A 22,560-nucleotide genomic window follows, 5' to 3' on the forward strand; every position below is an offset into this window, starting at 1 on the left:
AATTGCAGAAGATGGTGACTTCGGGTTATGTTCAAACGAATAAGAAAGCATTGAAAAGGCGGCAAGTTCAATAATTTTATTGGTTCAGTTGCACAGGTTGAAGTGGCGAAATGAATCAAATGATTATTACAGTAGCAAAGTGAAACCCGAAATCTTCATTCAAGTAAATATGTCAGTACTTGAGTTGTGTAAATATGTCAAATATATTATCATATCAACATTAGTTAAATAAGTACAAAATTTCAGACTTAAGTTACATGTGTGGTAAATCTAATGAATCAGTAGTGCGCGGTAAATACATTAGCTAACAGGCAACGCCTCAATTAAAAAACAAACAATACAGAAACAAATCAAGGGATCCCTTGTGTAAATATTAAGTGACGCCATAATCTGATTACAACCAAATCATGCACGATTAACTTGGAAGCTAATGCTCCACTCTACCAGTTTGATCAATCAAAGTGCCAACTTGATCTCCACATAATGCTCTTGAAACATTCCCCGGTTCAAGCACGTTGAAGACTACAACTGGGGAGAAAGAATACCTCAGAAAAAAGGATTTTTGGACGATTACATTGAATGAAAACAGTGAGAAAATACAAACCAGGTATTCCATTCTCTTCACAATATGCCAGCGCCATCATGTCCATGGAGGTGACGCCCCTAGAAACAACTTCCCTAAAGGAAATGTGATCGAGTGTTATATTATCATTACGGGGATGGCAGTCAAAGACGCCATTCACATTAGTACCTTTCAGAACCGCATCAGCATTAACTGGGAAAAAATACATGGTTGGAAGAAAGTCAAAATTCACTCCTACTCAAGCACCAAGCATACTATACAGATGTGAGCAAGGCTGCTAATATAATGGAAGACATGATTAGAACAGATATAAAAACAACAAAACTAAAGATGAAATGCTAAAGTGGAAGTGCAAGGTCGTACGCTCAGAAGCTCTGAGAGCTGCAGCTGTATCAGTGGTAAAAAGTGGATTTCCAGTGCCAGCACCAACACCACCAAATATGACAACCCTTCCTTTCTCAAGATGTCTAATAGCTCGTTGCCTGCTATATGGTTCAGCAACCTCTGGCATCGAGAATGTACTCTGAACACGTGCTTGAACACCCAGCTTTTCCAAAGCAGATTGAAGCAAAATAGAATTCATAACTGTTGCCATCATACTTGTTTTACAGAAAATAACATATAGTCAGGATGCAATCAATAGTATGTTTCTGCAAAGAAAAAAAAGAAGCTGGGAAGCTGGTTGTACTGTAAAGTTGATATTGCATCACTTGACCCATTACACACACACAGAGCATAACCTCATTAACAACAGTATGCTTAATATAAAAAACTTTTCCTTACTTTTAACCATTAAAAGAAAAAAACCTGCTTAACTAGTATAAATAATCAATCAAAGCACTAAAATCACTTACCCTATTTGGTATGCCGTAGGTCTATCTAACCCGGTAGCAGACACCCATGCATCTCCACAAAAGAAGTTACGACCACCAACAACAATGGCCACCTATATAAATTGAGCTTTAGGCAACGCTAACATAAACTAAGCTCCAGTGTTAAAAATTATAAAGGCAAGGGAATACCTCCACCCCAAGGCGGCAAGCTGTTGCCACTTCCCTAGCAATCTGCATTGCCACCTAATGATGGAAGGAAGTAGTTGAATTGCAGTTTCCAATTAAGTCTCTAAGAGTAGGAAGCACAATATATTCATTCAAATATCCTCAAAAACAGATATCAAACGAATGGATAATAGAATCAAGAACAAAACTGGCACCTTGGGGTCAATGTTCTGGCAGTTTCCAGCCAATGCAGAGCCACTAATTTTAAACAAAACTCTATGCCATTTTAGATTTGACGCTGGCTTTGGTTTGAGGTTGGTTGCCACGGTAGCATTGCTAGGTGCATATCTGCGACAGATTTTCACTAATGGTAAGAAGGCCATCCCAATATGTCTTACAACATAAGATGCCATGAACAATCAACTATTCAGACAAGCAACAAGAAGTTATGAACAACAAAAGCATGTCCTGTCATGCCATCTTGAACAAGAGACAGAACTATACCAAGTTTACAACAACAATCAAACCTTGTCTCAGTAGGCGAAGTTAGCTACATATACCAAACAACAACACCAACTAACAAACAAACGACCTATAGAATAATTATTAGCAAAAATGAAAACATTCAAAGTGGCCAACCGTCATTGCCACCCAAAGCCGAATTTCCTGTAAAACAAAAACTGAACAATTACTTGGAGCAAAATCAAAACATCAGAAGAGTGCTAATAACACACTCTGTCTAACACTATCTATTATTGGTTATAAGTGAGACTCATTGAATAAGAAGGGAAACCTACAAAATTTTGTGATTTTAAACAAATTTCAATCAACAATAGTGTGTTAGAGAGTAGCATTTTCTCCCAAAGGTTATGTAATCCACAACATGAATCCTTACACAACATTTACAAACACAAAATGACAAGCATAATCAACAACTAACATAACAAACAGGTGATTTTATCAAAAACAAAGACCTGTTCTTAGTTTGTCTAGCCATAGAAGGAGAATTAGCACCACCACCACTACTGCCAGCCTTATCATCATCAGAAACAGTTTTCACAGACAGAGAGTTGCCAACAATAGCTTCAATCTTCTTAAACCAATGCCAGTGACTAGTGGCAATGCCACCACTCCCAATTCTCTGAAGCTCCACCTTATACCTCTTCTTCAAATTATCAATCTTATTCTTACACTGCTCCACGCTCTTCTGATGCTTCCCCTCTCCGCCGCATCGTTCCAGCACCGCCTCTGCCACCTCCTCCCAGTCGCGGCCGCGGAGGTTGCCGCGGTTCAGCTGGTTGAACTTCTCCGTGTACGCCTCCAACAGATACGCGATCGCTGTGTCGCTCCATTCTTCGCGGTCCTTCCGGTAATCGGTGGCCGGATCCGGATCGGCGGCGGATTTGAGCCTCTTGTTGTGGTAGTAGGGGCTGCCGGCGGCGGAGGCGCGTTTGGAGTTGGATTTGGCTGAGTCGTCGGAGAAGGAGGGGTGGGGGTAGTAGTCGGCGGTGGCGGTGCCGGAGGCGGCGGTGGCGGGGAGAGTGGTGGGACTGGAGGAGGAGGAGGAAGGGAAGTGGTGGCGCGTGGACGCGTGGAGGTGAGGCTGCCCGTGGGAGGGAGAGTCGAGGAGAGGGTAGTCTTCGGTGGCCATCAAGAGAAAGAGGGATTAGGGTTAGGGTTTGTGACGGAGGAATCAGAGACGACGTTATGACGGAGGCAGTAACGATTTCCGTCATCAAACGTGCAGATAAGGGTTGTATGTTTTGTTTCTCTCTTCGTGTTCGTTGCCCTCTGTTCTGTGTGTTAACAGAGAAACCGAAACGAGGTTGTAACAATTAGCAAAGGCTACGCAGGTAAGCGACGACAAACTCGGTTTTTTTTATATTATTATTTGTCATTTATTCATCATTCCCATTATTTTTTCAATATATTAAAATTATTTATAATTTAGATGTATTTTTTCTAAGGATATAATTAAAAGTAATAATTAATATCATATCTGAAAAAATAATAAATAAAATTATTCAAAAGTACTCCTTATTTTTACTAAGTAATAGATAAAGGAGTAATACATAAAAAGATACAAAAGTAGTACTTAAAATGCAGAACATTAAAGGAAAGGGTTGTTTTATTATTTAGGTTTAATTACTAGTTAGGTCATTTATAACTTTTAGTTCTCCTAATTTTTTTTATATTTTATATTTTAATTTTCTTTTAGTGTTTATAGTTTGAAAGTGATTTTTTTAGTTTTTATAATTTATATTTTAATTTTCTTTTAGTTTCTATAGTTTGAAAGTGGTCTTTTTAGTCTCTATATTTTATATTTTAATTTTATTTTAATCCTTGTCATCAAAATATGAATAATATTATCAATTACAATTAATTACAAAAATATTAGTAAATAATTCGTAACTAATTTATCGTAAGATAATTTGTAATAAAAAATAGTTGATAATTTATAACTAATTTGTAGCTAATTATTTTTATATATTTTTTATAGTAAGGATGAAAAAGTAATTAAAATATAAATTATAAGGACTAAAAATATCACTTTCAAATAAAGAAATTAAAAGAGAATTAAAATACAAATTATAAAAATTAAAAATATCACTTTTAAACTATATAGACTAAAAGAGAATTAAAATTTAAATTATAAGAATTGAAAAGACCACTTTTAAACTATAGAAACTAAAAGGTATGAACCGTGAAACTATATGAATCAAATGAGTAATTTAACCTATTATTTAAGATCAATTTTGTGTATTACATTTTAACTTATTTTTAAAATAAAAATGTTAAAACATATGTATGCATTTTTTTTAACACACTCATTCTTGTAGATTTAAATTTATTGAAAATGATTTAATTTTGTGGGTTCATATCATATTCAATTTTTAATAATTTTTTCTCTTAATTTCGTAGCTTTTAATAGATTTTCATCAATTAGAGAGTGTGTATTTAAAGAAGTTTGTGTCTAACACTCATCTTTTTAAAAAATATTTATTTAGTTTTTTTATTAATTTTTGAGGGATTTTTTTTAGAAAAAAATAATCTTCCTCTAAACTTGCACTAGTTCTTTGTTTAATTTTATAGAAAAAGAAAGGAAGAAGTTTGATGAAAAGGAAAGAATTAGAAAAACGATATAGGTGTTTAGATATATTTCTCAATTAACATTTATAAAAGAAAAACAATAATGTGCTCAACTTTCATAATCACTGTTTTCATATAAGTTTTCTAAAAAATTATATTAATTCCAATCTATATTTTTTTTTTGGAAACAAATTAATTCCAGTCTATGAAAAAGAACGATATATTTTTTTTTACCGTACTCGAACCCTATCCCTTAGGGACCAAGGCTGCCGGTAGAATGATATATATTTTATAGTTTGAAAAAAAACTCAATGTATTTGATGTCCTTATTTCTTCTCTTATAAATACTCAGAAATTTATCTGTATACAGTCATAATATTTTGTTAAAAAGAAAATTTAAGTGGAAATGTAAGTTTTGATAAAAAAAAGAAAAAAGTTTATAATACTCTTTAATATTATTCTCTTCAATTGTTAAAAGGTCAACCCGCTAATTAATGACCGGTGGCGGCAGAGGATTTGAGAACAGAAACGAGAAAGAATCGATGTCATCATTTGACACTAAAAAGAAAATATGACCAATTCAGTGACTCTTGTTAATGAAACAAATTTTCATTCATCCTGAGAATGTGAGAGTATTGACATAGCACTGTATACCTATGAAGCACCAACACCGACACGGACACCGGACACGACACAGATACGGACACGTGGATACCTGTAATGTCCAAAATATAGAACGTAATACGGGTGTCGTGTCGGTGTCGGACACTGACACGGACGCGTGTCGGACACCAGACACGACAAGGGACTGGAGTGTCCGTGCTTCATAGCTGTATACAGCTAATGAAAATTTCTCTTCATCGCCATAAGATCACTGATTTCCATCATCAGAATGTCTTCCTTCACCCCTCTCATCACTGGGAGACCCCCCTCGGCCCTTCCTCTCATTCCACCTTGCCCAAACCCATGATGAAATCGCAATCGCTCCTATTGCATAAATCTAGAATCAAATAAAGTAAACTTGTGAGAAAATGCAAATGGACATCATATTGAACAAGTATAACAAGATTATGCAACCTCTTTCGCGCATATATTGTCTCTGGACAGCTTATCATGGAATATCCTAATCGGTCGAACCAATAAACAAAAAAGCACACTTTGGAAGCTCATATATGCAAAATAGTTAAATACATATATTATGCAAACCTTGAATGTAGTTTTTAATCAAAACATACCTCACACCATAAGTCATTGGATTAGCAAAACAGCCAATGGATTAAACATGACTTCATTACTCTCACTCCAAAAGTCATATTAAGATTACAATGCAATATTCCAACATACCTCAGGAATGAGGAGTATCAGAATAATATAGAAAAACGAGAAAAAAGAAGAGTTCACTATACAGGCAAGATAGGTAAAGAAAGCCCCACTTAATAAAACTGAAAATCAGACGGGAAGGTCTTAATCAAATTGGTTGCTAAGCCCATTCCCATGTAACACATGCTACATCTTTTTGGGCTTTGAAACCAATGACCACTTATTCCAACACTTTTTGACTGCCTGACAGCCTTCTTGACAATGTCAAAGAAAGAAATTTAGGGGAATAATCTGAGTGTGATTATCTCTTGAATGTTTTCATGTATACATAAACAAGTGATGATAGCTGTGGAAAGCTAACTCCTAGAATCAAGAGATATTTAAAATATATAGATCAGTGGTGATAAGATGATCCTATCTAAGGTGATTTAATAACTATACTATCAAGTACAACCGAACTATTTGTTGGGATATCAGAACAGAGTATCAGCTTCTTAACAGAAGCTTGTATGCTCATTCATTAACTGTCAACATGCACAATTGCACACAACAAGACACAAGTTGTTGGAGACTATGCTAGGAATAGAAAATAGAAAAATTATCCAAATGGGTTGAAACTTGAAAGGGGTTGATGGGTTGGGGGATCCGTGGGTCCTTAATCCTAGGCACCCAAACCATACATAGAACCATCCATATGCATTGACACTTGAAGAAATATCAGAACAGAACTAATGTAGCCTTCTTAATAATATATCAGCCACTATGATTAACCATAAAGTTTCACAAAAGCTATTTACTGAATCATATTATGACTGCTGGCTGTGAAAAAACATTTTTATTAATCGTTCGTGGTTGTTTACTTCATATGTGTAGAAACAAAAGACAAAAAACCATCACGAAAGTAGAAGAACGTTTCAATCATCCAAATCCTAATTATGCATGTGAGAGTGTAAAACCAATGCAATTTTTGTTCCCTCCCCCACCTACACAAACACAACAGTTAAACGATACAAATTACGCTTAAACGCGCACTTCCTGGGGTAGTCCAGTGTCCACGTCACAAGACGATCGAGGGACCACAGATATAATTTTGTCATAATTGATATTTGACTATTTACTCTTCACAGAAGCAAAGTGATAACATTCCACAAACCCTAATACAATAGTACTACATAAGAATGCAATTTAAGGCTTCAAAAAGGGGGGAAGGGGGGATGAAAATCCTAACAAACCTGCCAGAGAATAAGAGGATTGGTTGTCTTGGCAGCGGGAGAGTGGTCAGCATCAGGTTCAGCTTGCAGAGGCGAAGAAGCAATCAGCGCCACTTGGCTTTTCGGAAACTGTACACGGCCAGGCTTCGGACCCTCCTGCTGAGCCTGAGCCTCAAGCTTCGGTTCTTCAGGTTTGGGTGGGAGGAAAGGGAGTTGAAAATTGATTTTGCGGAACAAAGAGAAGATGTTCGCTAGGGACTGTTTGGTTGGTGCTTCTTCAGTCATCGCAGGTTCATCGCTGTTTCTGCTCATTGTGTAATGAAAGGGACGGAGATACTAATAAAACAAAAGCTGCGTTAAATTAAAACCCTAATATATATAGAGAATGAAAGAGTTTAGGTGTAGTATAGGTTGGTTTAGTCCATCACCATCACTCTATCGCCTGCAACGCCATCCTCCATGTCTCTTAATTATTTATATTTTAATAAATTAAATTTTATTATTTTTAAGTAATATTTTATTAAAATTAAATTTTTGTTCATTTTTTCAGCTTAAAATCATAAATTAAATTAGAATATACTAACTTTGTAAAAAAAAAAAAGAAATAAAGATACTTTACTAACAATATAGAAAAATGCTACTGTTATCAAATAATATATATCATATACGATAAGATTGTTAAATTTTATAATAATTATTTTTAATATTAAATTTAAAATAATATCTAATTAATTAATAATGTAAAAATATGTACATTCATAGTGTATTAACTAAACTTAAATTCTACAATTATTAACAATTCATAATTTTCTATCCAAGTTTTTGTTGTAAATTTTTAATCTATACATTAATAATTATTAATTGTTTTTTTGATATCTATTCATTCTACAACTTTTTATATATTCAATATTCTAATCACCCCTCTTTGTCTCTACTCATAAGGCATATATGAACCTCTTTTACATTCTTAACTTTCTATTTTTTAATTTTTTCTTGATTTTTTTTATTAATCCTTCATTTCATTATGAAAAATGAATCCGGACTAATTTAAAATTTGGTCAGAAAATAATTAAAATCTAACAAAAGAATTATTTTTACCAAAGATCAAACTCAAATAATATTTAGACGATTTAACTTTAATGTCAATACATTAACTATTTGTATCCAATCACTTGATTTCAACTTTTATTAGTAATTTGTTGTCATCCCATTTCATTTCATGTTATTAATCTATTTTATTTTCCTTTTTTTAAAAAAATAAAAGTGAACACACAAAGGTTTTGAATCTTTAAGACTTAAAATGACTTACTAATTTCTTCATCAAATATAAATAATTATGATTTTAGTTATCAAAATTAATAATATTTAATTAGAAGTAGTAGTACTCAATTATATGAATAATTTTTTCAGATACATACATTACTTAAAAGAATATTATTCACATTAGTTTTTTTAAGAAAAATATTCACATTAGTTGTTGTTACCATTAAAAACAATCATTCAAAATGAAAATTATATGAATTTCATTTGATTATGTACTAAACTAGTTGTTTTATCTATTAGGAAATGCTAAAAGTAGGTGAATACAAAATTTTGGTAAAGAATTTTGCAACTTAAAATTAAGAGAGTAAAGTAAGAATTGATGATTTACAATGTACTAGCCGTCACAAATTCAGCTTCAAGTTCCAGAATTTTTAGACACAGCTCTATTCCATCTCCTACCTTCATATATAAATTCTAAAAATTTGTCCTTTTTCCAAATTACACTCACAAATATGAATTAAGGGTTAGTTATGGTCTAGAAACACTTGAGAAACGCGTAAAAAGAGTATTTAGAGGTTAATCCGCTGATTAATGACATGTAGTAGCAAAGGATTTGAGAACAGATATGATACAGAATCAATCATTTGCCATTATTTGACACCAATCACCAAAGAAAATATCTACCAATTCAACAACAGAACTACTTATGGTATATGGCAAACAGAACCTTCTAAAACACTTGGCTCTGTAAAGCAAATGTCTAAATTTTTTCGTTCATACTGAGAATGTGAGAGTATTGACATAACTGTATACAACTGATGAAAATTTCTATTCATCCCCTGAAGCTCGATTGAGTACCATCATCAGAATGTCTTCCTTCAAGCCCTGTCATCAATGGGACACCTCCCTCGACCCTTCCTCTCATTCTACCTAGCCCAAATCCATGTTGAAATGAAGGGCCCTCCTAATGCATAAATTTGAAAAGCAACCATAGTAATGTTTTGAGAAAATGCAAATAGGAATGCTATTGAGAGTCTCTCTAGACTCTCTTTCAGATACTCATTGGTTAGAATTTTTTGAAATTTAGTATGATTTGTTTCTCATTTAATATAAATTAAGAGAGAAAAATATTTATTGAGGAATAAAACCTATAAAGATTTTCAATAAATTATAATCAATAAAAAAAAAGTCTAAGAGAATATTGTTAGCATTTCTTAATGTGAATTGACTAAGGAATTAACATTATATTGAATTAGGATAAATAAAATCAATTTAGTAATAAAAGATGAAGGGAGAGAGAAATAGATCATAAGTTTCAACCTCTTATAAATAAAAATTAATAAATTAACAACTAATATTTCTTAAAAAAAATTGTTATATCGAATTATAATTATGAAAACACCAAGCAACCTCTTTCGCGAACATTTCTCACTTTGGGCAGCACATTATGGAATATCCCACGTGGTCACATTAATAAACATAAAAACTAGCACTTTGGAATGCATATATACAATACAAACCTCGAATATAGTTAATTAAAAAAGAAAATCATCAGCTGAGCACTGTGATGTTTACTCTGACCCCAAAAGGCATATTTTTAAGAAGGTCTCATAAGGAAGGTTGTAGAAACACAAGACAAAAAAGGAAACAATTGGACCCTCATGAAGCATCAAGCAACACAAATGTGACAGATGAATTCCAATGCGGTTTCAAGGAAGGAAACCAAAACTCTAACCAAACAAACCGTTTGACGTTCAAATTAAATTAAATGAAAAACAAAGGGAGACAATACCCGCCAAAGTACATGAAGATCGGAGTGGTAAAGAAGAGGTTCGGTGTGGGTTGTTTGGGTAAATTCTTCACTTTTCTACACCTCAGACTGATTTGATCGCTTAGAGTTGACAATGCAAGCACGTTTTGAAGATCAGCGGCAACAGTTTGACAGCTTCACACAGCACTGTGATCAACCTTCTTGATTGGCCTTTGGGGAAGTTGATTTATGTTATGTTATTTTCTGTTCCTTTTACTTTTAACTGTTTAGCATTGGGGACCATGCTACGCCTTTAAGTGTGGGGAGGGGAGTTTATCCAAACTATCTGTATATCCTACATGATTATTTTAAACCTCTTGCATTTGTTTTCAACATTTTCATGCAATAACAAATTAAAAGGCCTTTAAAAAACAAGAGAGGTGGTAGGCTAGCAATCTGAGAGTTGCTAAGGGTGGGTTTGCCTTCCCTTATGAAAGTTGATAATTGGCATGACTCTTTGATTCAATTATTCCCGCCACGACATTGTCCCCTGAAATATAAAGTTTGATCCAATTTGGGGTTGCAATAACTAACACCCCGTTTCCCTTGACTAATTTGATTTTTTTAGAATATTTTTCCATCAACATAATGTGTTAAAAAATTCAACTATACTTACACCTTTGGCATCCACACAATGTTGTGGAAGCAAAGGCTTAGTCTCTCCAATGAAGTTAGCAAGAACTGATGCACTGGATTCATTGCCAAATACGCAATAACCTGAGATGAAAAACACTAAAATAGGTGGTGGCTATGACAGAATAACAGACTCATAGTCCTTTCAACATTTTTCCCTTTCCAGGAGGCACCAAAGTTGCCTGCAAATTGCAGAATAATTCTACTTAGTGACTTGACATGGTGTCTAATTGGTTATTCTGTTGGAACTAATTAGTATATTTCCATATTTAAAAATTGCTTGAAGGAGAAGGAGATAGGAAGAGTAAGAAGCTAGGTCCTGTTGTTGTTTTTGTAACCAGGAAGCCGAAAATTCAAACCATTTGTTCTTCTCCTGCTGGTTCTCTTATCAGATTTGGATGGAATGTTACGCTTGGATAGGGAGACAGCAACCACTCCCTGACTCCTGCATTCCACACTTCTGGAACACGCTCTTGGTTTCAAAGGCAACAAGGTAAGATTGGTGTGGTGGATGACTTGGGCTGCAACAATTTGGATGATTTGGATACATAGGAACCAGATTATTTGTAAAGATGGGAGAGGAAATCTGCAGCAAATCATGGAAACAATTAAGTTCAAAGCTTGGTCCTGGCTGAAAGGCAAAAAGGAAGGCTTCTCTACCTCTTTTTTTTTTTTTTTTTTTTTTCTCTCGATCAACAAATGCTAATTGTTAGTATTATTAGTTTTTGTTAATGGAGAGATTCGAACTCATGATCTCTCCCCCCTTTTCTTCTCCCTTAACCACTAGACAAACCTTATATCTTGGCTTCTTTACATCTTATTATGATTGGTTGATATTTGATTGATCCTATGTGGTCTATTAGCTAGCTGAACTATTACAGTTGGATTGACGACATCTATTGTGGAGGAATGCTCTTGGCACAAGTTGCTGATGGCACAGGACTCAATTATTTTGTTATGGGCTGTGGGGTACTTCACTTGATATACAGGGTACTTAGCTTATTTGTATCTGCCACTGGACATGATCTTCGCAGTTTGGTTAATTTGGCACTACTTTGCTCCAAACTACAGTTAAAGTAATATATAGTTCTTATTTCGCTTTGCAAAAAAGAAAAAAAGAAAAAAAAGCACTGGCGCCACAATAGATGTCGTCAAATGATACCCACAGTGCAACCATGATCCTGCACACACACATCACCATATAGTGAACAATTCATCAATAACATTTTCTCATCTTCCTGGAAAAGTCAAAAAACAAAGTTTACTGTTATTTTTGTTCATCAAGAACAAGGAAAAGCACCCTCACCTCGAGATACAAGAACAAACTTCGCTCCTGCATCTAGCTCTGGCGGAGTAGAGTGGTTGCTACCATTACTTAATAATATTCACAATAATATAATTGTTGCTACCATTAAAAACGTTTTTTCAAAATTAAAATGGTTAAAATCTCATTTGAGATTAATTATGTACTAATATAAACTAGTTATTTTATCTATTTAAGTTATTTCTACATTACTCATAGTCTTATTACATGATAAGGCGTGACTAATGTCTCTAGGACTAGGAGTGACTTGTGAGATTCATTGTGTCTGCCTTTTTAACAAACTCTATTCTCTCAGGTGAACTGGGATTGGTGTAGCGGCAGAAAATTCTCAATATTGAGTTTGAGTTTAATTGTAATGGGCCAAGTGATTAGCATCATGATCATAGAGCTATAGAAATCTAGAATAACCTCCTTCTCCACTCATGTATTCAATGTCCTTTATTAATTCTTTTTCTTTTCAACCACTACTTCTCTAATTAACAATTTTCATTTAACTCATCTGGTGCCTTTTCTCCACTTTATCCATTTTCCACGTCTAAAGGCTATTTCCTTGACTATGATTTTTTTACATTCTTTTTCAATCCAACATAATGTCTTAAACAATTCAATTATTAATTACATCTTTGACAACCACACAACGTTGTGGGTCTACAACCAGTAATCAAATGATGTTACACGTTAAAGAATAATACTGCACAGTTCTGTCTTCATAAACTACTAAAACCCAGTAGCTATATACGTGCATTGCCCACAACCATCAAGCTGTTAAAACATACTACTAGTAATTTCTAAGTTCTAACAAGATAATGGGTCAGAAAATCCACACCGTTGAAAGAATTGCTTGATTTGAGATGAATAATAGAATTGCAGTGAAACTTAGCACTGGTGTTTGTATGTATTGCTATAATTTTTACATATCTGCAAACAAATTGTATGTTTTGGCATCAAGAACTATTTGTCTAATAGATGCTATTCCTCCAATCACAACTAAAATTGAGGATGCTACTGCTATCACATTGTTCACCCAAAACATTATTGTGTTCTTTGAGGGCTTGAAAGTCATATTGTAAAAAACCATAGGCAAAATGAAATCAAGAGGAATGCATCCAAATGCCCCAAACAAGGCCATTATGTCTGGAAAGAATGGCAACATGGCTGCTAAAACCGTGGCTGCTGCCACTGATAGTGACCGAAGTACCACCCTTGGCACAACATTGCGCATGGAGAATTGTCCCATTTTTGGGTCTCCAAAAGTTGCTTCAAACATTTCATTTGTAGGTTGCAGATAAACCTGTAACATAACCAATCTATGGTCATTCATCATGAAAATGGAATGCTGTGAATTGTAAAATTAGACAAATGTATAGTATACCAAGAAGTTGTTCTTACCGCAGTCAGTGCCATCACTTGTAGAAGGATGAATATGTTAGTCATCAAGAAAAACCATTTGGGAAGCAAAGGCTTCGTCTCACCAATGAAGTTAGCAAGAATTGATGCACCGGATTCATTACCAAATGCCCAATAACCTGAGATGGCAACACTAAAATAGGTGGTGGCTATAACAGAATAACAGACACAAAGTCCTTTCAACATTTTTCCCTTCACAGGAGGCGCCAAAGTTGCCTGCAAATTGCAGAAGAATTCTACTTAGTGACTTGACATGATGTCTAATAGGTGCTTAGTCAATTTTAATTAATAATGTCATAAATTTGAATTTTATTCCAGAACTACCCATATAAATGATATAATTAAATAGTTCAAGGCAGTGGTTAAGGAGTAAAAAATTGGAAGTCTTCATTAGAAAGTATCATTAATGGGCTTCTACCCTGATTTCCAATGCATTTCTAACATAAATTTCAATAAAAAAAGAACCATAGGCAAAATGAAATCATAGGCATTAGATAGGACCAAAGAAATGCGATTGTTTCTTATGTAAAGAACTGGAGGGAGAATTTGTTTCTGTGAAAAATGAATACCAAGATGCTAAACTAACCTGTATTTCTGGAATGATTCCACTAGCATATGTGGTAGCAATGATTGAGATACCATTGAAGACACCAAAGAGTTGATCAGCATCAGAACCTCTCACAGAATAATGCCTTGGTGGCGCATTTTTGGAATGACCTGTAGTAGATACAAGCAAGACATCAAGTTGATTACAAGTTTCTGCTTAGGTTGCCAATGCCATTGTGTTTTCCTTTTCTTACCAATGTATATAGAACCGATCGTGACACATGTGGCATACAACACACTAAGAATCAGAGAAATCATGTTAACGTGCCTCAGGGAGTGAAAGGATGGAAGTTGAGCCAAAAGCAGTGTTATGACCCCACATATAATAATAAATTGATAAAGCTTCATTGATCCCTCTGGGTTGTAGAGCTGGTAAATGAACTGCAAAGAACAAGAAAATGTAGCTTCTCAATAAAACACAGTAACATGGGGATGGGAAATTTCAGAAACTGTAATGGGTAAATGACACTAGTAATCAATTACCTTGAGGCTCTTTCCTCCCACTAAAGGACCACCAATCACTGTGCCAAAGCATATGGCAAATTGAAGAGGACCTACATAGTATCTTGCCCATCCAGGTCCTGCCACAACATTTGCATTTCAATTATACCATTAACTATGAATACCCCCAAGGCCCCTACCCATTTAAGACGCACCCCCCATCCAAGTAAAAGAATGCAACAATGAAAATAAGGAAACTACTAGTCTCAGGGGAAAAGAAAATCAGACAAGTAGTCAAATAAATGCCTACTAAAGTACTAGTGGATAACACAACAGTTAAAAAGTTTCTGTACATGATTAGTAGCTATTGTCTATACTCTAATATACTACTAGTTTCTCTCTAATTTTTCTAATATATAATAAAGAGCCTGAAGCAATTAAATCAAGCTGTGCACAGCTTTTCTCAAATATACAAGTGCTTTTCTTCTGACAAAGAAAATCAATTTCCGAAAAGCAGCAGTTTCAGCTTTTAAAACCTTGATAAACTAGTGTGTTTGGTTGATGTGACCGATATGATTTCTTACTTCTCATCAGGTTTCCAAACACCTGATCTTATTTTGAATTGAGGATGAAAGCAAATTTGGACTAATGAAAATATATAACAAGGACTTTTATGTCCCCCAAAAGCAAGATAATTCTGTGAAAAATGGGGTGCTTTTAATTCAAATCAGGAAGCAAAAGAAGCTGAAAAATCACCTAAAATATCTCTAGCCATGTCCCTGAATCGAAGCTGGCGCCGACCAAGCTGTGCATGATATTCCAAGACCACAGATAAAAGGTTGTATGAATAGAATGTGATAACTGCTGCAAGGGTCAACCAAAGCACTCCTCCAACCCAACCCAACAAAGTGAAGGAGAAAGGAAGAGTAAGAAGCACAGGAGCCACAATAGATGTAGTCAAATGGTACCCACAGTGCAACCATGATCCTGCATATTGTGAACAATTCATCAACACAAACACCCTTTTTTCTCATCTTCATTGAAAAGTCTTTGCTTTTGTTCATCACAACCATGATTGAATAAAAAGGAAAAAGCAGCCTCACCTCGAGATACAAGAACAAACTTTGCCCCAGCATCTAGCTCTGGGGAAGTAGAAGTAGAGTGGTTCATCGCAAACCCCTTTTCACTGTCGCTTGTATACACTTCAGAGGAGCTGCGAGTAACAGTTCCCATCTTCTCTCTCTCTCTGATATGAATTAATCCTTGTTCTCTGTGTCTCCTGTGTTGTTGTTTTTTTATAATTTCATATATGTACCTTGAGTTATCAATAATGATAACAATAATACTATATGACCTCGTATAGATAAATAAATAGGAAGAGAGAGCAAGTTGACATGAATGTTGAAAAAGACTGAAATAAGTTTAGGGGGTGCAGCAGAAACATGATTGAGGTCAGGGTGGTCAAAGAAGCTTAACAGTTAACTACAGTGCGTTGGAAAAAAAATGATGATTTTGAATGGTATATGCGACAGTGACACACACACATGTGAAACAACTTGCTTGATGATTAGTTTAATAGGAATGCTTAGAGTTTTATGGCATGGTGAGGTGGGCTAGGGTGACAATGAATAAAGCATCAAAGGTGGCTCTTCCAATTACATCAATATTGAAGTCAAATTTAATCAGCTGTCTTGTATTATATTATGATTGCCACATCCTATGTATTTTTGTGAGAAAATGTTGACCAGATCATACAGCCTGTCACCTTACAAAGATTTCCATTTCACACATGCAGGAAACCTAGCTACAATACAATACAACTGTGTTCTTCTGTTCTGATTTGCAATCATATTCATGGTTAAATTTGCAACCAACCATTTTTAAAACTGATTATATTGTTCTATTAATAATTAATGCTTTTAATATTTTTTACTTTGGCCAATTTTTTTATTCTTTTAGAGGTACTATTGTTTTCAACTTTAAAAAAAAAAACTCAATAAATTTTGATTTTTCTAAAATAAAATATATTATTAACATACATACAGTTATTAAATTTTGTTCTTAAGATAACACAAACAAACAAGTCTTAACGGTATAATACTATTTTATGCAAATAGTCAGTTGCATCTTGTCAAAACAAACTATTCAAATAGATTACAAGGTTTATACATGAAGAAAATCCTTCTAGTTTGATTTTAATGTTTCTTAGCAAAATTTGGATTTTTTTTTTTATAAAATAACCCGTGTCAGGTATTTAATTTTCACTCCTAGGTGAACCCTTTTAAGATTTCGAAACTAAGGACAGAGACTAATTGAGTTAGAAATTATGTAGAATTCAACACACAAGTTTGTGGACAGAATAATATTAGTACTATCTTAGGTCCTGGCTATATTCTTATTTATCTTGGAGTGACATTAATCTTTGTAACAGTTATAAGGACAACAATTTGTGAAAAATAATTGTTTTCACTACCGGGTATAATTTTCCTTAGTTTTCCTTTTTCTTTCTCTTACATGTTACCTTTTTGGGTTGGAAAAAAATGGAATAATTTTAAATTTTGAATACAACTTTCTTTAGGTAATTATTAAAAAAGGGTTTTTTTTTATCAGCATAAATTTGATTCCTTTTTATGATTAATTGATAAATAAAAAAAGTTTTTTTTATCAACATAAACATTAGTTAACATTTTTCAATTTATTTTTGCATCGAGAATCTAAAACCCAAAATCTCCTCTCTCTTTTTTCTCTTAAAAATTAAACTAAAAATATTTGAAATTGAATTAGAACTTAATTCAACTCAATTTTAATTGAATGTATTTTATTTTTAAATTTACATTCAAAAATTAAAAACTCTCATCTCTCTAATAGATTTTTAGTTATAGAGTTAAGATTTTCAAGAGTCAAACCTGAGACTACATATTTACATATTAGATATTTCAACAAATTGTTTTATATGAATGATGGTTTTTTTTTCCTTCTTTTTTATGACAGCTACATTTATACATTGATGCACAGTTTTATTGTCTTGGTGAGAGAAAAAAAAATGTTGCCAACGTATGAATTGAGTAACTTAATAGCCAACAATGCCTTTTTAAAAGCCAAATATTCAATGAATTAGAAAAGTTAATTAAAAATATTATAAATTAACGGCTAGCTAACAAGACTCTTTTTCAGATTAGCTCATTCAAATAAAATTTTGACCATTAACTCTTGACTAAATACACATAATATATTCTTAAACAAATTTAATATTTATGCACTAACAATACAACAATTTTATAATATCATTTTATCACAAATTATTATTTAAATTATTTTACGATAAATATTTTAAAAATAATAAATTTGTCATACATAATAAATTGTGATAAAGTAAATATGTAAAAAAAATTATACAATTAATGTATAACACTTTTTCTCATTGTAACTTTATAAAAATTTCTCATATAACTTCTTTATAAAAAAATTAGTTACATCTCTATAGTACATTTTTTATTTTATTTTTTAATTTTAAAGAAGATAGAACGTATTATAAATGGAAAACATTAATTAACAAGGATGATTGTGAGATTCTGTGCAGGTATATATACCAATTATTAAATGGTCTTCACAAAATAAAATACCAATTATTAATTGACGATTATTCAACAATATATATACCATGTTTGATCGGTATAGTTTATAAATTGACAATTATTCAACAATATATATCATGTTTGATTTAAAATAATTATATTTTTTTTTAGTATTCATGAGATTTGAATTCAATATTTTAGTGAAAGAATCTCTGTCCAATTAATTTCACTCATACTAATAATAACATTTTTTTGTTGACCACTCATACTAACATCATATTGATAATTTAATTTAATTTATAAATTATTTTACTTGATAAAATTGAAAACATTTTAGTAATTAAAAGCATTCCACTGTAACTCCGGTTGACCCAGTACAAGGCCTGCATCAAAATTTACAGGTGGATAATATTCATTTTTTTTAAAGAAGTGGACAATATACATGTGGACTACAAGACATGTGTGAGGTTCCTGCGCTATTCTTTATATAAATATCTACATCAAAATAAAATTATTTATAGATGAGAAATGCACAAAATACACTCATTCTAAGATATTAATAATTTATTATTAAATAAAATTATGTAAGACTTAATGAATAAGAGGTGTGACTTACTAGATTAGAAATGAGACTCATATAAAAGGGGGTTTAACTAATCTTTTTATTTTTTTTATTATTTAACTAACCTTTTATAAATTTTACTTCATAATAAAACATTGCATTGCTAACGTTCCTTATTAATAAATTAGATCACTTTTTAAATTTTTTTTTACTCTGAATATATTAGCATAAGGGATGAAGAGTTTTTATTTTAAAAAAAAAAAACAGTTTTAAGTACGATGTTAATGAACTTTGAAGTCTATTATTATGAGTTGAATTTTCCTCTGTGACGGCTATAAGTCTACTGAACATTTCTTTTGTAGATATTTACCTAAAAAGCACATCATATTCCAAATCGTTTTCGAATTAAGCCTTTGAAAATAACACTAATAATAATCCATGATCTCATATATACTCTTTGCATGCACGTCTAGTTTTCTCCCATGAACAATATTTAAGGAGAAAAAGAAAACCAATGAATGAGTTTGAAAAGTCGGACCACTATTTATTGCACACTACTTTGACTTTATAGAGACAAATAAGAGTGATCCTCCATGTCACCAAAATTATCTTAAAGGGTTTTAATTTGTTGAATATTGCAGTATGAAACTTAGACCAAGAATATAATTACTTTTAGACATTTTGCATAAGATTTAAAAATAATATACATTATGACTTTTAATATATATGCATTTGCTGAGATATTTCTGGGGGAAGAAAAAGTCATCTTTAAAAACACAGGAAAGCTCGTGTTTAATATTTCCTTAGGTGCTATATACTCATAAAAAAAATTTCATTAAGATTAAAAATAATAATTTTAATTAAAATTAGAAATTTAAATTTATTTAACAAATATCTATTGCGTTGAATGATTTAAGTGACTGTTATATTTAATAATATTGTTCGCAATTTAAAGAATAATTATTTTCATCGTATGGTTTAAATTATTAATAGATCAATAAATATATTCATTTGTATAAGTGAATGTTTTATTAATAGACTTCACAATAAATTCAGAATATAAAAAGTTAACATATAATTATTAAATTTTTATAGGTCCATATTTTTTATAATTAAGATAAAATAATACACATTTTTTTACATAAAAGATAAGAGGTAGTAATAATTATAATTTTATATTCATATATAACTAAAATTTGTTGAGTCATCTAACATATAAAAAGCTAAAAACATATTAAATGTTTTAAGTAAACCAATTAAAAGATATATTCATTACTGTTTCTTCAATTTTCTTTTATCAGTGGGAAGGTAGTTACTTTTTCTTCAATGCCCCTTTAATAGTTTTTTTTCCCTTCATACGTTCAACCTAATTCTATTCTAATTCTCTCTTTTTAGGAATTGTTTATACTTTCTTTTATCTATTCCTTTTTTTTTTCCTTTCTTTTTCGTCTCAATTCTTTCCATGCACGCATGTCTGCGGTTTGCCCAATTAAAGAGATGCTCTACAAAAAGTGAAAGGAGCAACACATTTTGGTAGAAAACAAAAGGAATTTTGTTCACTTGCCAGAAGCTTCTCTTCTCTCTAATGAAAATATTGAAAGGCTTGTGTTACACCTCACAAATTCCTTTCCAATTAACCTCGTAAGTCATCATGATTCTTGACATTTTACCAGTACTATGTTGCTCTTGCTTGGCATCTGGTTCTGGATTTGTCCAATTTGTCTTCTAATTAAAAAAGGTATGGAAGCTTCCCTGGAAATATTGTAATAACGGTCCACAAATAACTAAAGTGCTTATTGTGGTTTTAAAACAAACCAAAAAAGTGCTTATGTGGTCATGGTAAACTGTTGACTAACTCCCCTAATGGAGGAATTGGAACCAAAAATCAGAATATCAATAGAGTGGATCGAGTTGTGTGTGCTTACAATTTTGTTTACAGGATAACTAATCCATGTCCTCAGGGATTTTTTGATGCAACCCATTTTCATATAACTTATATAAGGCTTCATTAACCCAATAATAAACAAAAAATAAAACATGGTAGGAATTATTGTATATTACTATATGAAAAACATGCCAACTCAAGCAAATTCATTTGTTGCTTAATGCTTACGCAAAAGATATAGACGCCGCTTTAATGACAAAGCAAAAGACAGATAATTATGTTGCTATGCAAGTTGACAAAAAGAGATGGGAGTAAAGTGAGAATAAACTAATAAAGAGGGACAAAAATTTATTTTTGTGTATATTTTGTCTGTAAATGATATTTGTCAATATTTCATGGCTTGAAGTTGGCTAGGCTAATGACTTGTCTCTCCATGAATAATTTATCTTCTTTTGTTTTTCTTTTGGAAGAATCCATAGGTTATATTGACTTTGACTAACTTGAGTTATCTCATTTTCTTATTGGATTCATCTTGTACTTGTTCAATAAGATTTTCTTCCATAAAATTAACTAAAAAATTAATTGGTAATTAAAAGTTAAAAATTAATAATTCAAAATTGAAAGATTAACTTATTAAATTAAAAATATTTGTTAAAACTAATTGCAATTGAAAAATGTAAAATGATAAAAAGATAATAAAATTATGATTTATTTTAAAAATGTAATAAGAATAATAAATAAATATATAAAAAAAGTAAAAGAAAATATAAAAAGTTAAAAGATGTCCTTTTAAAAAATGTGACTTTAAGTAATATTTTTTTCAAAAAAACACTAGAAATTATTAAAAAAACCTTATTTACTGAATAATCAAATAAGTTTCTCAATTAGTAAAAAAAAAACTAAAAACTATCGAACATAAGTGTTTATTGACTTTATTTTTTTTCAAGTTCTTGGAGTTTTAGATTTTTTTCTTAGAGTAGCAAGAGCTATTCATTTTTTTTCCTTGATGAGGTGATCAGGTACAATAGATCTTTAGTTAATTGAAACATCCAAACCAATATTCTATGCATTTTTTTTTATAAACACTGATTTGGCTTCTAAATTCCTTGATGAGGTGATCAGGTATAATAGATCTTTAGTTAATTGAAACATCCAAACCAATATTCAAACCAGACAGGTAATTACCTTTTTCCACTGTTTTTTACATAAATATTTGAAGAACAGAAAATAAATGCAAAATAAGCAGTTGTTTTTATAGATATTAATAAAATAAAAAAAATTAAACTAAATAAATTTTCGGCAAACTAAATATGTTTTAAATATTCTTTTTTGTTTAGGAGAAAATATTTTACCGGGTCTCTCTTTTCATTATACTTTTGTACGTTTATTTATTTTTTTTATTTTTTTTTGGTTCAGGACTTCAGGTTCTTTAGGAGTCTTTTTTAATCTTTAGATTAGGTCAATCCAGTGGCATGCATCCTTTGGTCTTTTTTTAGGTCAACATCTTGAGCATTTTGGAGCACTGGTTTTGGGCCTTTTTGGGCTGGTACTCTTGTACTCGTGTGGCATGCGATGCTTTCAGCTTCTTCTTTTTATTTATTTTTATTTATGTACATCTTTGATTCTACCACTAAAATAAAAAAATTCAAATGAAAGGCATTTGTTTCCTGCATTTTTACTATTAAATCAAATCTTACATCTTTCATTATATAGCTCTTTCTGAAATATAAATTTACATTTCGAAATATGTATTCTTGAAATGAAAAATGCAAGATTCAAATAAAAAAAAGTGTATGATTCAAATGCCCAAATGAAACTAGTAATAGTACTTATAGTGGTAATATGGTCTTGA

At 32.1% G+C, this 22,560-nt stretch overlaps 3 protein-coding genes across 5 annotated transcripts; all 3 read right to left on the bottom strand.

Annotated features, from left to right (window-relative positions):
- Positions 1-184: 184 nt before the first annotated feature.
- On the bottom strand, positions 185-3,435 carry LOC100791426 (uridylate kinase). Of its 2 annotated transcripts, XM_006589304.4 has the most exons (7): positions 2,556-3,435; positions 1,797-1,929; positions 1,606-1,659; positions 1,438-1,529; positions 947-1,182; positions 605-775; positions 185-528 (listed from the first exon to the last, which is right to left on the bottom strand). In XM_006589304.4, exons 1-7 carry the CDS (start codon positions 3,230-3,232, stop codon positions 428-430), a joined length of 1,464 nt encoding a protein of 487 aa, XP_006589367.1. In that variant the 5' UTR covers positions 3,233-3,435; the 3' UTR covers positions 185-427. The 2 variants fall into 2 exon arrangements, with proteins under 2 accessions (XP_006589367.1, XP_006589369.1); XM_006589306.4 differs by lacking the exon at positions 185-528 and having other exon boundaries at positions 716-857; positions 2,556-3,433.
- A 1,829-nt stretch (positions 3,436-5,264) lies between these two features.
- Positions 5,265-7,655, bottom strand: LOC100791948 (uncharacterized). Of its 2 annotated transcripts, XM_041005842.1 has the most exons (3): positions 7,224-7,633; positions 5,510-5,671; positions 5,265-5,325 (listed from the first exon to the last, which is right to left on the bottom strand). In XM_041005842.1, the coding sequence occupies exons 1-2, from the start codon at positions 7,512-7,514 to the stop codon at positions 5,543-5,545; spliced, it is 420 nt and encodes a 139-aa protein (XP_040861776.1). In that variant the 5' UTR covers positions 7,515-7,633; the 3' UTR covers positions 5,265-5,325; positions 5,510-5,542. The 2 variants fall into 2 exon arrangements, with proteins under 2 accessions (XP_040861776.1, XP_006589370.1); XM_006589307.4 differs by having other exon boundaries at positions 5,265-5,671; positions 7,224-7,655.
- A 5,441-nt stretch (positions 7,656-13,096) lies between these two features.
- Positions 13,097-16,207, bottom strand: LOC100792470 (GABA transporter 1). Its single transcript, XM_003536257.4, has 7 exons — positions 15,790-16,207; positions 15,443-15,673; positions 14,729-14,826; positions 14,440-14,626; positions 14,226-14,356; positions 13,622-13,855; positions 13,097-13,523 (listed from the first exon to the last, which is right to left on the bottom strand). Exons 1-7 carry the CDS (start codon positions 15,917-15,919, stop codon positions 13,143-13,145), a joined length of 1,392 nt encoding a protein of 463 aa, XP_003536305.1. The 5' UTR covers positions 15,920-16,207; the 3' UTR covers positions 13,097-13,142.
- Between the last annotated feature and the right edge of the window lie 6,353 nt (positions 16,208-22,560).

Source organism: Glycine max, chromosome 10 (genome assembly GCF_000004515.6).
Source record: "Glycine max cultivar Williams 82 chromosome 10, Glycine_max_v4.0, whole genome shotgun sequence".
NCBI classification, from domain to species: Eukaryota; Viridiplantae; Streptophyta; class Magnoliopsida; order Fabales; family Fabaceae; genus Glycine; species Glycine max.